Source organism: Anarhichas minor, unplaced genomic scaffold (assembly GCF_050575085.1).
Source record: "Anarhichas minor isolate MPS153535 unplaced genomic scaffold, ASM5057508v1 ptg000002l, whole genome shotgun sequence".
NCBI classification, from domain to species: domain Eukaryota; kingdom Metazoa; phylum Chordata; class Actinopteri; order Perciformes; family Anarhichadidae; genus Anarhichas; species Anarhichas minor.
Window position 1 is genome coordinate 4,548,118 of NW_027466448.1, and position 12,038 is coordinate 4,560,155.

The window sequence follows — 12,038 nt, forward strand, 5'->3', positions numbered from 1 at the left end:
AGGGTGAAGAAGACCCGAGCGAAGATGTTAGAGACCCAAGACATCAAACTGTGACAGAGAGTTAAGAGAGAAGCTCTCATCACCAGAGACTTGTCACTGCCACTGGCACAGCGCCACTGGCACTTACACTGGCACTTACACTGGCCAAAAAAAGAGACTGTGAAAGATAGGACTAGGGAAACCAACAGCGAGGATGACCGATGGAGACAGTCTACAGGGAGTCTGAAAAATTAGCGGCAAAAGGTTTATGATGTCACGGGGGAGCCGCCTCCCATTGTCTGAGACCAAAAGTATTCAGGTTGCTTTCTGTATTCATTTTATAGTATTCTTATGTTATTAAATATTAAAAAAGGACCTCTGCATAAAACACTCATCATTGATGAATTGGTGAATTTTGGTTGACCTTCAGAGCTGAGGCTGAAGCTCTGCTCTCCTTTATTGTCTCTTCTTTTCACTCAGAGTTCATTTGTTCATCATTTTGCTGAAATCTATTAATAATTATTGACTTGGTGAATGTCAAAATGTGTTTTAATGATTTATCTGATAAATCAAATTGTCCTGGCAACTCTACACCTATGGCATGTTTCTTATTTAATCTGTAAATATGTGATTAATGAGTGTATGAGTATATAAAACTACTATGCTTCTGCCTATTTATGTTGAACGCTGCTGTAAGATTCACGTTATTAATCTCGCAAATGCAAAACAAATGAGATCGTCATGCTCCGTTTTCAATGTTGCATATAAATATAATTTATTATTAGTCTTAAAAATTCTTTCTTACACTTTGTACAATAACTTGACAGATGAAATGCAAGCAGTTTGCGAGGAACATCATGAGTGCCAGAAACAGACAAGGCTACATTCTCACTACACACAATAAAAATCATGAAGCTGAAGAACAACGAGGGAATGCAAAAGGCTAGCCCACTGAGAATGTAAAGATTGTTTCAGAAAGACGCAACGTTTGCATAGACGGCTTTACGAAAACTGGGACAACTGCCGTTAAAAAAACCAAAATAAAACCAAGAACACTTTGAAACAGTCACAAGTACTGCTGCATCAAGGGAACGTTGCATTTTCAAATATCAGATATTTTTATGCACACATTCAGTGTCATCAGAACGCTGATGGCTTCTGTCATTAATGTACAAACAGACGTCTGAGTCTGTTCTCCAAAACGACAGATGAAAGTCATTCAGTTCTGAACACAATGAATGACACTTTTTGAATGATGTGCGATAGTTAAGATGACCGCCCTCTGTTTGATCTCAGACACTGTATGTCAATTATTTGGTACAAAGCAGTTGTATTCAGTTGCATTGGTCCTACAAAAATATACTTATTTGATTCCCTTTCTCCAGTATCTACCTCTCCTCTCTGACTAGTCTCTTTAATGTATAATCTTGGAACAACATACAAATCATCAGCATCAGTCATGAGTTTTATTCAGTATGGTAATATTGTCTCGACCGCCCTATATTTAGGGGCGATAAATTGATGTAATTAGCCAAATGACCTGATAATAAACATGCAAAGAAAATAAAGAAAAATCATAACCAATGCAACTTATCAAAAGTATTTCAAAGACCGAAACAATAATCACGTAAAATAAGCACACATAATTGAAAATCATTACTTATACATGACATGAATAAAAAGTATTAAAAGTAGTTACGACAACAAGACTTAAGTTGTAAAATGGTTACATCATTGATTTCCCTCCTCTGTACACGTAAAGGAGTCATTACTGCACGAGTCCAGCTGGAGGTGCTATGATACAGTCAAACATAATGGAACAGGAACAAAAAAACATATTCCTTAACAGACAGCGTAAAATACCAAAAAGATATGTATAAATAGGCATATTATTAAATACTATGTTAACACAGGACACATACTCATCCATGGAGATGCTATGGAGAAGTTTCCTCTGATTCAAGCAGTGTTCCTTTGCTCCTTTGACCTTTGATAGTGTCTCACTTCTCAGACTGTTGTCTATGGCAAGGGCCTCATCCACTAATACGCAGTCTATCCAAATAACCGGACAGCTGTTTCCAAGGAAACAAGAGCCAAAAATATCAAGTCGTTGTACCAGAGAGAGAGAGAGAGAGAGAGAGAGAGAGAGAGAGAGAGAGAGAGAGAGGAACAGCCAGAGAGAAATGACAGAGATTCTTGTTTACCCCTCCAACTTTTTACACCCTTTGTTGCCACTGTTTAACTGGGTCATGGCTGAGTAGACCTCGCGGTTTCTTTTTTTATTACACACCCACACACGGTACCTGTGAGTGTGTATCTGCATTTGTCATCGTGATGCCAAATGACTTCGCCTGCTTTTCAGGCGTCCACGTCTCTTATTTTCTTTTTATGCCTTCTTCCTCCCTGGAATGTCACACTCCCCGGTGGGCAGATGTCAGTGTTCAGTTGCCGCAGGAACGAGGCCGTCGTGGCGTCCCATCTCCTCCAGCACCTGGGCCAGGCGACCGAGGTTGCCGTCGGGAAAATGCTGGGCCTCCCACAAGTCCAGGATCACTCCCGTAGGAGTGGATTTGGTGGCAAAGTAGTTAAGATACCTGGGTAAAGGATTGTGGCAAAACACATGGATGGAAGAAAAAGGAAGTAAGAGACAAATGTTTGTTTTCTTGAATTACAACACAGGACTTGGCTGTGTGCGCTGACACGGTTTTAAAAATGATGTCTACCTTTGGAAAGACTTTATATGAAGGTCATGTCTAGAATGCACGATAAGCACATTCATCAGACATTATAAGGCGTTTATGAGGCCTTGTGAAACTCTTCAAAGGTAAAGATTAACAATGATTAGCAAAGCCATGTAAAGTTAGTATTTTGCATGGTGCTGGATTCTCATGTGAAAAAATGTAAGTGGAAACTAATGAGCCCCGTGTATACACTGCGGTTCTGTATGAATCATCACTGTGAATGAGAGGTTGGTTCAAGTCTCTCCTTCCTTCACACTCTGTCAGCAGTCTCGTCAATATGCAGCTGCTGCCTGTGATAAGGCGCCCCCCCCGCTGAGCTGGGACCTTATAACTGGACACACACTGTATCTCCATCACACACACACACACACACACACACACACACACACACACACACACACACACACACACACACACACACACACACAACACACACACACACACACACACACACGGGTAACGTTTTCAAAAGAGAAGCGTCGTTATATCTTTGTCTCTCTCTGTGTCTGTCTCGGTTTAGTCAAACTCAATTAATCTCAATTCAGCAGATGCTTATCGAAATGAGTCACACTACCTCCCAAAAATCTTAATCAAATAAAAACAGACTTCAGTTTTGATCCCTGCTTTTATCTTGAAGCCTAATTCTTGTGAAAATAGAATTTGGCAGCTAAAATTGCACATCAGCAACTTGTTGAAGAATAGGGAGATTGACTATATTTGTAAAACAAGTCACTCTTATTTATTCACTTGATCTCTTTCATTTTCCCTTGAAAAATGAGCAAAACCTGATGACAGGTGATGTTCAACCTGATGTTCTTTTGGCCAGACTGTGACCACTAAGAGCCTAAATCTACTCTCAGACAGCCCTTTTCCTCCACCCACCTGGCAAGGTTAAGTTTGTGGGCCAACATCCTCCAGTCATTTCCCCTGGTCTGTGGCGCATCCAGACTGCCACACAACTTTTGTCGGATGGAGACAGGGATGCGGAAGGCATTGGGCCCCACCAGTGTGGTGATGTTACTTGCAGGGTCCAGCAGAGACGTGTCAATACTCTGGGAATCCTGCAGAGAGACAGAGACAGAGACAGAGAGACAGAATGAGAGAGAGAGAGACAGAGAATGAGAGAGAGAGAGGAGGGACACAGAATGTAGCAGTGACATTTTTTCAGCATGTACATAATCGAACAACATCTCACAAAATGAACCATAATGTGCCTCGAAATTGATCCATTGCACAGAAAATTTCTGTTTCCAGGTAATTTTTTTATGTTATTGTCGTTAATTTATCGATGCGAGTGACTGATTTTGAAATATATTGCATCTGGAGGATTAAGTGCTGGAGTTCCTGGCTACAGAAACCAGAGCAAGAACCAGAGACAAATGAAAGCAAGGTCAGGCAGGGCCGCAGCTCTGGACTGCATGTACTGTAATTCATCTCATTACTGAGCACAAAGCTTGAGTGCTCCGCCATCCCTCAAGCTCTATCCTCCCGGCCAGATGGCCTTTGTGAAACAAGTGCAGCACGACTGGAGGGTGATTATTCCCCCTCTGCTCTGAATTGGCCTGTCAGGACTATATGAAGGCCGTAGGGTCGAGACTCCCCATCTTCCACTCTGTCGGTGTTTTTACGAACATTGCAAAAGAAGGGAAGAGGACATGGGAGAGAGGGTAAATTCACTCAAGTATCTCTCACAACAAAGAGAGAAGGAAAGCAATGTGGTGGAGGAAATGCATAATCTCCATTATAAAAATCAGACGTTTTCAAATCTTTTTTTGTGATGCATTGCTCGTATCTAAACTAAGAGTCCTTCTTTTAAACAAGTGTTTAGGGTAAGTAGTTATCCGATTGTGTACTGTAGTTACTAGATTTAACAGTATAACAGTGTTATAAATGAATAGCGAGATGAGAATGAGATCGCTATTTTCTTCTCAACTTTAAGGAGGTCCAGCCAACCGTGTGATACGGAGAACAATGAACAGTATGAAATGTGTTTACGATAAAGCGTAATGCACTTTGATACACAGCGTTTAAACAGCTCAAGTGATGGAGCAGCATGACAACACAGTCAAGGACAGACAGGAAGGTTGACGGCACAATAGTTTTACAGGTGAAATTTATGTCAGTATAAAGCCTACCTCTGACAGTGTAGTGTCCAGCTGAAAAATCTGTCCTTCTCCCTCCACCTGGCGCACACATATCTTACAGGCCAGGTCCACAGTGCTGGAAGAGAAGCGCTCCAGGGTAAAGCAACAGTGGAGGTTTCTCTGTGAGCCGCACCACACTTGCTGAAAGGAGAGCTCCTGCAGAGGAGGTGCAGAGAGTAGAAGGTTTACTCAGCTGTCAGCGAGCGGGTGAAAATGTTTTGTTGTCTCTCTGAGAAGGCGTACGACGAGTTTACCTGGTACTTGGCTAGTAGTTTGCTCTTCCACAGCGTGTGGGGGACATCGTGGATGGAAAGTCTCAGGTTGTGGGTGCTGTCTTTAAAGCTGAGAGTCTTTGGTTCATCCAACAACTTCCCACCCATCTGCTTCTCCATCTGTAAGACTTCCTGAATACACAAGACACACACTTGTTTAGTTTTGTAACCATGTCTACTGACCTCGCCACAAATGGGTCTACTATTGTGCTGCTGTGAGCTGTTGTTGTTTGCTGCAGCAGTTTCTTGCAAATGCAAGAACCTGAATCTGGTCCAGCCATCTGAAACAAACTTCAGTGCCTTTGCAGCAGGATCACTATCACTTCTCATTACCCATTCCCAAACTTAATAACCGTGTTTAATATCTCTGCTCAGTGTAATAATCCGTCCTTATCTTTCCTCCATGTAGGTAGATGGAGGTATTAAACAGAGGGAGACAATAGTAGAGGGATAAAGGTGGCTTATTTTGTATTGGCGCAGCAGCTACATCTTTCTAGGAACAGCAACACTTTACAAATGCAAGTGCTTGTCTCCCCTTATTATGACAAACCAACACAATGATTTCTCATTCTGCCTCCCTAAGCTCATCTGCTGGCTGTGCCTACACACACACACACACACACACAAATCAACAATTTAGTCGAAATGACACACTCACAAACATCATTAATGTTCACAAACACATTTAATTTATGCTACATAATCTTTTGCAAACACAGGGAACAAAAGAACGGATCCACACATGCAACCTGCTGTATATTTACCTTGAATGCGTCCTGTGTGTCGTCCAGGCAGTAGACCCTGATGTGATATTCCATGGCGGGGCAGGTGACGGGGCCGAAGATGGCTAGTTTGAGGCGCTTGGTGGTTGCAGCGCTGAGAGATTGGCCCACTAAGCAGGAGGTACCCAGTGTCTCTGTCAGGATGTGGCAGGACTCATCGTCCATTTGGATATAGCACGGCGTGGTGAAGTTTTCCTCTCCGACCACCACCACATCCTACACGAGGACAGGAAGACCAAAAAAAGTGACACAAGTGTGGGAGATAATAAGCTACAAAAAAAACAAAACAGAAATAGACCAGGCTTCATAATTTTGTTACATGTGGTAGTATCTGCAGTCGGAAAAAATAACATTATATAGAGGGGCAAAAAAGAACAAAAGAAGACATAATCAAAAGCATTTATAATGCCGTCACTCTGGCTCTCTTCTTTTCTGCTCATTTGTTGGCAAGTATAGCCATTAATTAATATCAGAGAAAAAAGATACATTATCAAGTTAATGTTCTTCTAAATCTAATTAAATGATTTCTTTGTACATTGTACATTACACTATTTACTATTAATTATCACATTTTTAAACTTGTCTGTGGCACAGTGGTCATTCTCAAACTTTCGCTTGTATGACATGTTTTACAGCTAAGCGAAGCAGAGATGTGAAGAACTGACTTCTCTAGTTGATTTTACAAAACATGTCAATTCCGTTTGTGCCCAAAGACGACACTGAGTATTCGGAAAAGTGCCACAAGATTGACTCTGATTGGTCGAGTTTCGAAATCCGGTACGGACATACTTTGAGCCAACAGTAAAGTACTTTGACATTTCTAAATCACATGAAACATCACACTTTGTTTCTTTGAAGCAGGAATTGAAATTTGAACACACTGATCTTACATAGTAATTCACATAAGACCGATTTTGAAAATATAGGCAAGCCAGGAGAATAATTTAATCAAGGGAAATTTAAAACTTCAGCTGTGGGCACAAATGGGTTAGTTGACACTGAGTTAAAAAAAGTTTCAATTTAAGGGAGAGAGCACAACTGGGGGTTAGGGTTTTCACATAAGCTGTGACCTTAAAATATTACACTTGGCAAGTGTGTATTACTTATATCCGACACACTGTCATTGTGTATGTCAGGTAATAAAAGACTGAGTTTCTGGAACATTTGTAGTTGACCCCTGTAATGGCACTAATGCCAGGACATATTTATTTTCCAATAAGACGGTGTGGTCAGGGGAGGCTCTCTCTCTCTCTCTCTCTCTCTCTCTCTCTCTCTCTCTCTCTCTCTCTCTCTCTCTCTCTCTCTCTAATCCAAACACTCCTGTGAGCAGCACACTGGCTTTAACTCAGCCTATTATGAGAGACAGAAGAGGAATTACAGTATTTTATTGTGAGTGAGGCTGTTTAACAGCAGCATTATGGCTGATCATTAGACTCTTTAACTGCTCCTGAGGGATGGCACTGGGGCTCCTTATTGGGGGATAATTAGAACACACAGTGGAAATGTAGGCTTTTGCTTCTTACATATGTGTGCAGGCGCAAACATGAAACACACACACACACATATTCATACAGCATACATAATTCACAAATTTGCGACTGCATTCATCAGCAGAGATTTTCTGTCTTAGAGGCGTGGGAGGATGAATCTTTGTAGGAGAGTTACTGAAGCAGAAAGCCTCGCATGTTCCTCATTATATGACCTGCTGTCTTCATCATCATCATCATCACAACACCATGTTCCCTCAATGATGCTCTGTGTGTGTGTTTTGACGGGGATGGGGTGTTTGTATGTACTGTATATATATATATGGGAATCACTTCAGAGGAGCTCATCTCTCTCATTTCTACATTTATGAATACACATTGTGACAGAGCATATCATAAAAAGCAATATCGTGTCATATAAAGCAATATTTCACACATGCAGCATGGAGGCTGGCCTCAGTGAGAAGACAAGCTCATATAAGGAAGCTGCTGCTGTCGCCTTGGATATTACCATCTGCATTTCTGACAGGTCAGAGATATATTCAATAGGAAGTGTGTAATCACCACGAGGGACGGGGGAACACGTCCCCTCCAATATATGAAATAAGGATAAATGTCCACCCCAATATTTTCAATGACCAGACACGTCATTGGATACTCCAAACTCCAGACTTTGTTCGAGGTATGAGGACATTTTGTTATAAACAGGAGCCAGACTGACCAGTGAGACAATTGGTTACTTCCAGATTGCATTAGACTGTACACACACACACACACACACACACACACACACACACACACACACACACACACTTGGTCCCCCCCCCCAGTGTTGCCCTTGATCAATATTATTCCTCCTTAAAAATACTCAGTTTACCCTGAGCTATATTAGCTGCCTCGAAGTGATTCATCAATGTCACAGAGGCATGTGGGGCCAGTCTGGCAGTTTTTCTCTGCTTCATAAGTCATATCATCACATCAGCAGTGGAGATTGTGCAAAGACTTCTTAAAAGTGATGCTATTCAAGCCACTACTCAATATGCTGACAGATATATATTAGATATAGGATGGTGCTGAGTAGTGGGCTTTTCCAAATGTGACTGGCCTTCACAGTCTGCTTCAACATTTACCTAAATACCCTCCCTAAGAGTAGTATCCTCTTCAAATGTATGTATTATTAATTTAGGCCCTAAGCCTTTATAGACTAAAATCCAAATTATTAAGAAAATTAAACATTTGGGTGTTTTTCTACTGCTTTTCATTCTGCTCGTGTTAGAACCTGCTGTTACACAATTGATGAGCCTATGGATTGTTTTTACACTTTGAGCATCTTCCACTTAAAAAATGTTCCCGCACACTCCTGCCTGTGAGAGTTCATTAAAAACCACATGGAAGGAGAGCTTACTCAGAAACGCTCTCCTGGCAGGTAAGAAAATTATGCTAATAACTGCCTTAAACGAGATCTTTAATATTATTATTATCATCTGAGGTGTACGACTCCTTTTTGGGGAGAAAGATGAAAACTGGACCAAATTTAAAGCAGTTTTTGGGATCAGGTCGGAAGCATAGTTTCTCTACAAATGATGTTTGTGGTAAGTGTACTTTTTGTGTGTCTATGTGCGTGTGTGTGTGTGTGTGTGTGTGTGTGAGGCAGAGAAAGTGAAGAAGAGAAGGAGAGACAGGATAGGCAGAACACATTCACACTGCTGCCCTCAGCAACCCAACTTATCGTCATCAGCACCGTTAATGATGGAGCCTGCAGGCACAGGGCTTCCAAAAACACAAACAGCACACACACAAAAATAGTCATTCATGAAAGGTACAAGGGGAAAAATGTGTCCCAGCCTGTTCCATGCTATCAGAGCTTTTCTATTTCAGCACCTGGTTGCATCAGGGGTTCGCTCCGAGTGCTGAGCTGCAAAACCAAGCATGGGAAGTTGATCCCCTTCACCTCCTCCATGCTATCTATGGCACTATTGCCATTACATTATTGTGTTATTCCCGATACCTTTCCCTTTGCTCTTTGCTAGGTAGACTTTTTAAACAACCAAATGCAGTGTGGATGTGGATAAATCACATCTTTGAATCTTATTTTAGTTGGCAAACAGATCATATCATTTTAATACTTCACATGACTGCCAAAAGCACATTTTCAAACTTGGACTGTGGTGACAGACACAGGAGTCTGCTGCACAGTTTTCATCCCACATCTCACCTCCCAGTGGTTCTGCTGTGACTGGCTCTTGAGCTGGATCAGCCAATCCTGTTGGCCGTCAAACACAGCACAGTGGTGCATGGTGATGATGAGGGGCCGAGTCAACAAGGCCCCGGGGGGTCCACAGCTCACCACAGGGCTCAGCACTGTTTGGCCATCTTCCACCGAGGGCCTGGAGGTGCACAGAGAATAACACGCATACAAGTACACACAAATGCTGTTTAGTGGCAATGTGACAGCAGTCTCGGTGTATTTGTGACATGGTGGAATTGACAGGGGTAAACACAGCTCTGGGGGCATTGATGTGGCTGGCGGCACTGCATACCTCATGTTGTCCTTCCTCTGAACCGTCACATACATCTCATACACTCTGCCCTGGGGAATGGCCCCTGCTGGAATAAGCAGACTCACACCTGGGGAGCACAAACACAGACAAACAAAAAGGCACACATAAGAGTTGTGAGTTGTCAGGTAGATCAGAGGAGACTTTACAACGTGTTTTGCTGCCCATGCCAATGCCATGAATGTGTTTTATAGGCTTCTTCTGTTAAACGTAAAGTCAGTGAGAGCACAGAAACATCAGACCAGCATAAAAAACTACAAAATATGAATATTACATATGTATATTTACACTGTGAATCCAAGGTCCCTAACACTCACAAATATAAACCAATTACTTATAATGGATATACTATTTGGATGTGTATTACTGTACCACTAAAGAGTTAAAGACCCAGAGAAAAGTGATAATTATTTTAATAACAGAAGTATAATAATTATCGCAATTCCCCTCAGCGCCCCTTATAAAAAACTATTGCAGTTTATTGCCTTCTCCTACAGCACCAGGAAATGGTGTGACATTTCATTTCTAAAATCAATGATCTCTCTGCTCTTCATAGCGTTCTCATAATGTTGCAGCCAGCATGATTTACATTTTTCCATCTCAGATTGATTTGATATGATGTCCTGTCCAATGCGTTTCTTAGGACCCTACCCCCCCACATTCCCTAATGTACAAACATACACACAGAAACGAACACACACACTTTCTCTCTGGAGGGGTTTCTCAGATAGCTCATTGATTTCCCATGTCCTTGTACTGAACTTTTCAAAAGGTGACAGACAGCTTCTCTTGCTAGCTAGGCAATCACAACTCTGCCACGGGGACGTCTCGCACACTGCCACTCTCCCTCACAGCAAAGCTTCAAAAGAGATAGGAAACGCATTTTAAGATGCAAAATAACAAACAGCCACACTGACGGTGCCACAAAATATTTCATTACCCAGACTCACGAACAGATCAAATATCAAATGTGCTCTTTCCTCTCCCTCTGCCTATGTAACTTGATGAGGTGGCTGAGCACAACTAGCAGCTCAGAACATTTTTTACAGGAATCAAAAAAAAAAACGAAAAAGGGAAAACTTAAGAAACTTGAGGAGTCGGTGTATCCTTTAATGTCTCTGCTAGTTTGTCTTTGCCTGTCAACATGCATCTCTGGCATGTTACAAACAGCCCACATGTGTTTGAAGTGAGGACAGCATGGAAACAGTATGCCTCTACATCAGTACTTCCAGTGCACACACCTTAGGTATCCATCAACCCTCGTCATACTGTGTGCAGTTAACACACTGATAGGTTGCATATGGTTTGGCGTATTATTTAAAGGTCACATCTGTGTGATGTGACCCTGATCCTGCAAGGTGGTAAAGAAACAGCTCAGATCTCATACATCTGGAACATCATTTATATCGTATTTCAGCCCAGTTTAGTCCGCATTTAACAAAAATGTACCCGTCTCTTAAAGGTAGAAACAATCATACCAGTACTCATTATTTGTTTTGGCACATTTCACCATGTGTAATGAGAAATGTGATTATCTGCTTTGTTACAGAGACTTAAAGAAAAGAGCAATCCCACTCTCATCTGTCGGCTAAATATAAAGCTACAGCTAGCAGCCAGCTAGCTTAGCTTAGCATAAAGACTGAACCCAGGGGGAAACACCTAGCCCGACTGTCCGAAAGTAACTAAATCTGCCTACCAGCACCTCTAAACACTACTCAACGCTTTATATCTTGTTTGTTTAAGAGGTACCAGGAAGTTACTGCACAAAGCCAAGAAAAGGTCTGGGGTTTCAAGTGCCCATTTCATGTAATCTTTAAGGGAAACATTTCGGGCCAAGAATATCATCACCTATTATGAATAAAAAAAACGAATGGTACCACAGAGGAAGAGCTGATGGATAATCTATCTCCAGACTAGACTATGGAGAGGAGTTAACCCGACCAGAAGGAAAATATATGCACACGCACACCCACACATATTCTCGCATGCACGTACACAATTTTACTAAATGCTGAATAAAAGCTTTAAAAGCACCTGAAAGGAGAGCCACGGGTAGATGAAAGCATGCTGCTCCA

General features: G+C 41.8%; 1 protein-coding gene across 1 annotated transcript in view; it reads right to left on the bottom strand.

Annotated features, from left to right (window-relative positions):
* Positions 1 to 728: 728 nt before the first annotated feature.
* unc5cb (unc-5 netrin receptor Cb) overlaps positions 729 to 12,038 on the bottom strand; it is a 101,700-nt gene continuing 90,390 nt past the window's right edge. The window contains exons 11-17 of the mRNA XM_076086316.1: positions 9,946 to 10,033; positions 9,621 to 9,792; positions 5,901 to 6,134; positions 5,119 to 5,268; positions 4,856 to 5,020; positions 3,603 to 3,781; positions 729 to 2,573 (exon numbers count right to left, since the gene is read on the bottom strand). Coding sequence (XP_075942431.1) covers positions 2,414 to 2,573; positions 3,603 to 3,781; positions 4,856 to 5,020; positions 5,119 to 5,268; positions 5,901 to 6,134; positions 9,621 to 9,792; positions 9,946 to 10,033 — 1,148 coding nt within the window. The 3' untranslated portion in view covers positions 729 to 2,413. The remainder of the gene's footprint in view (positions 2,574 to 3,602; positions 3,782 to 4,855; positions 5,021 to 5,118; positions 5,269 to 5,900; positions 6,135 to 9,620; positions 9,793 to 9,945; positions 10,034 to 12,038) is intronic.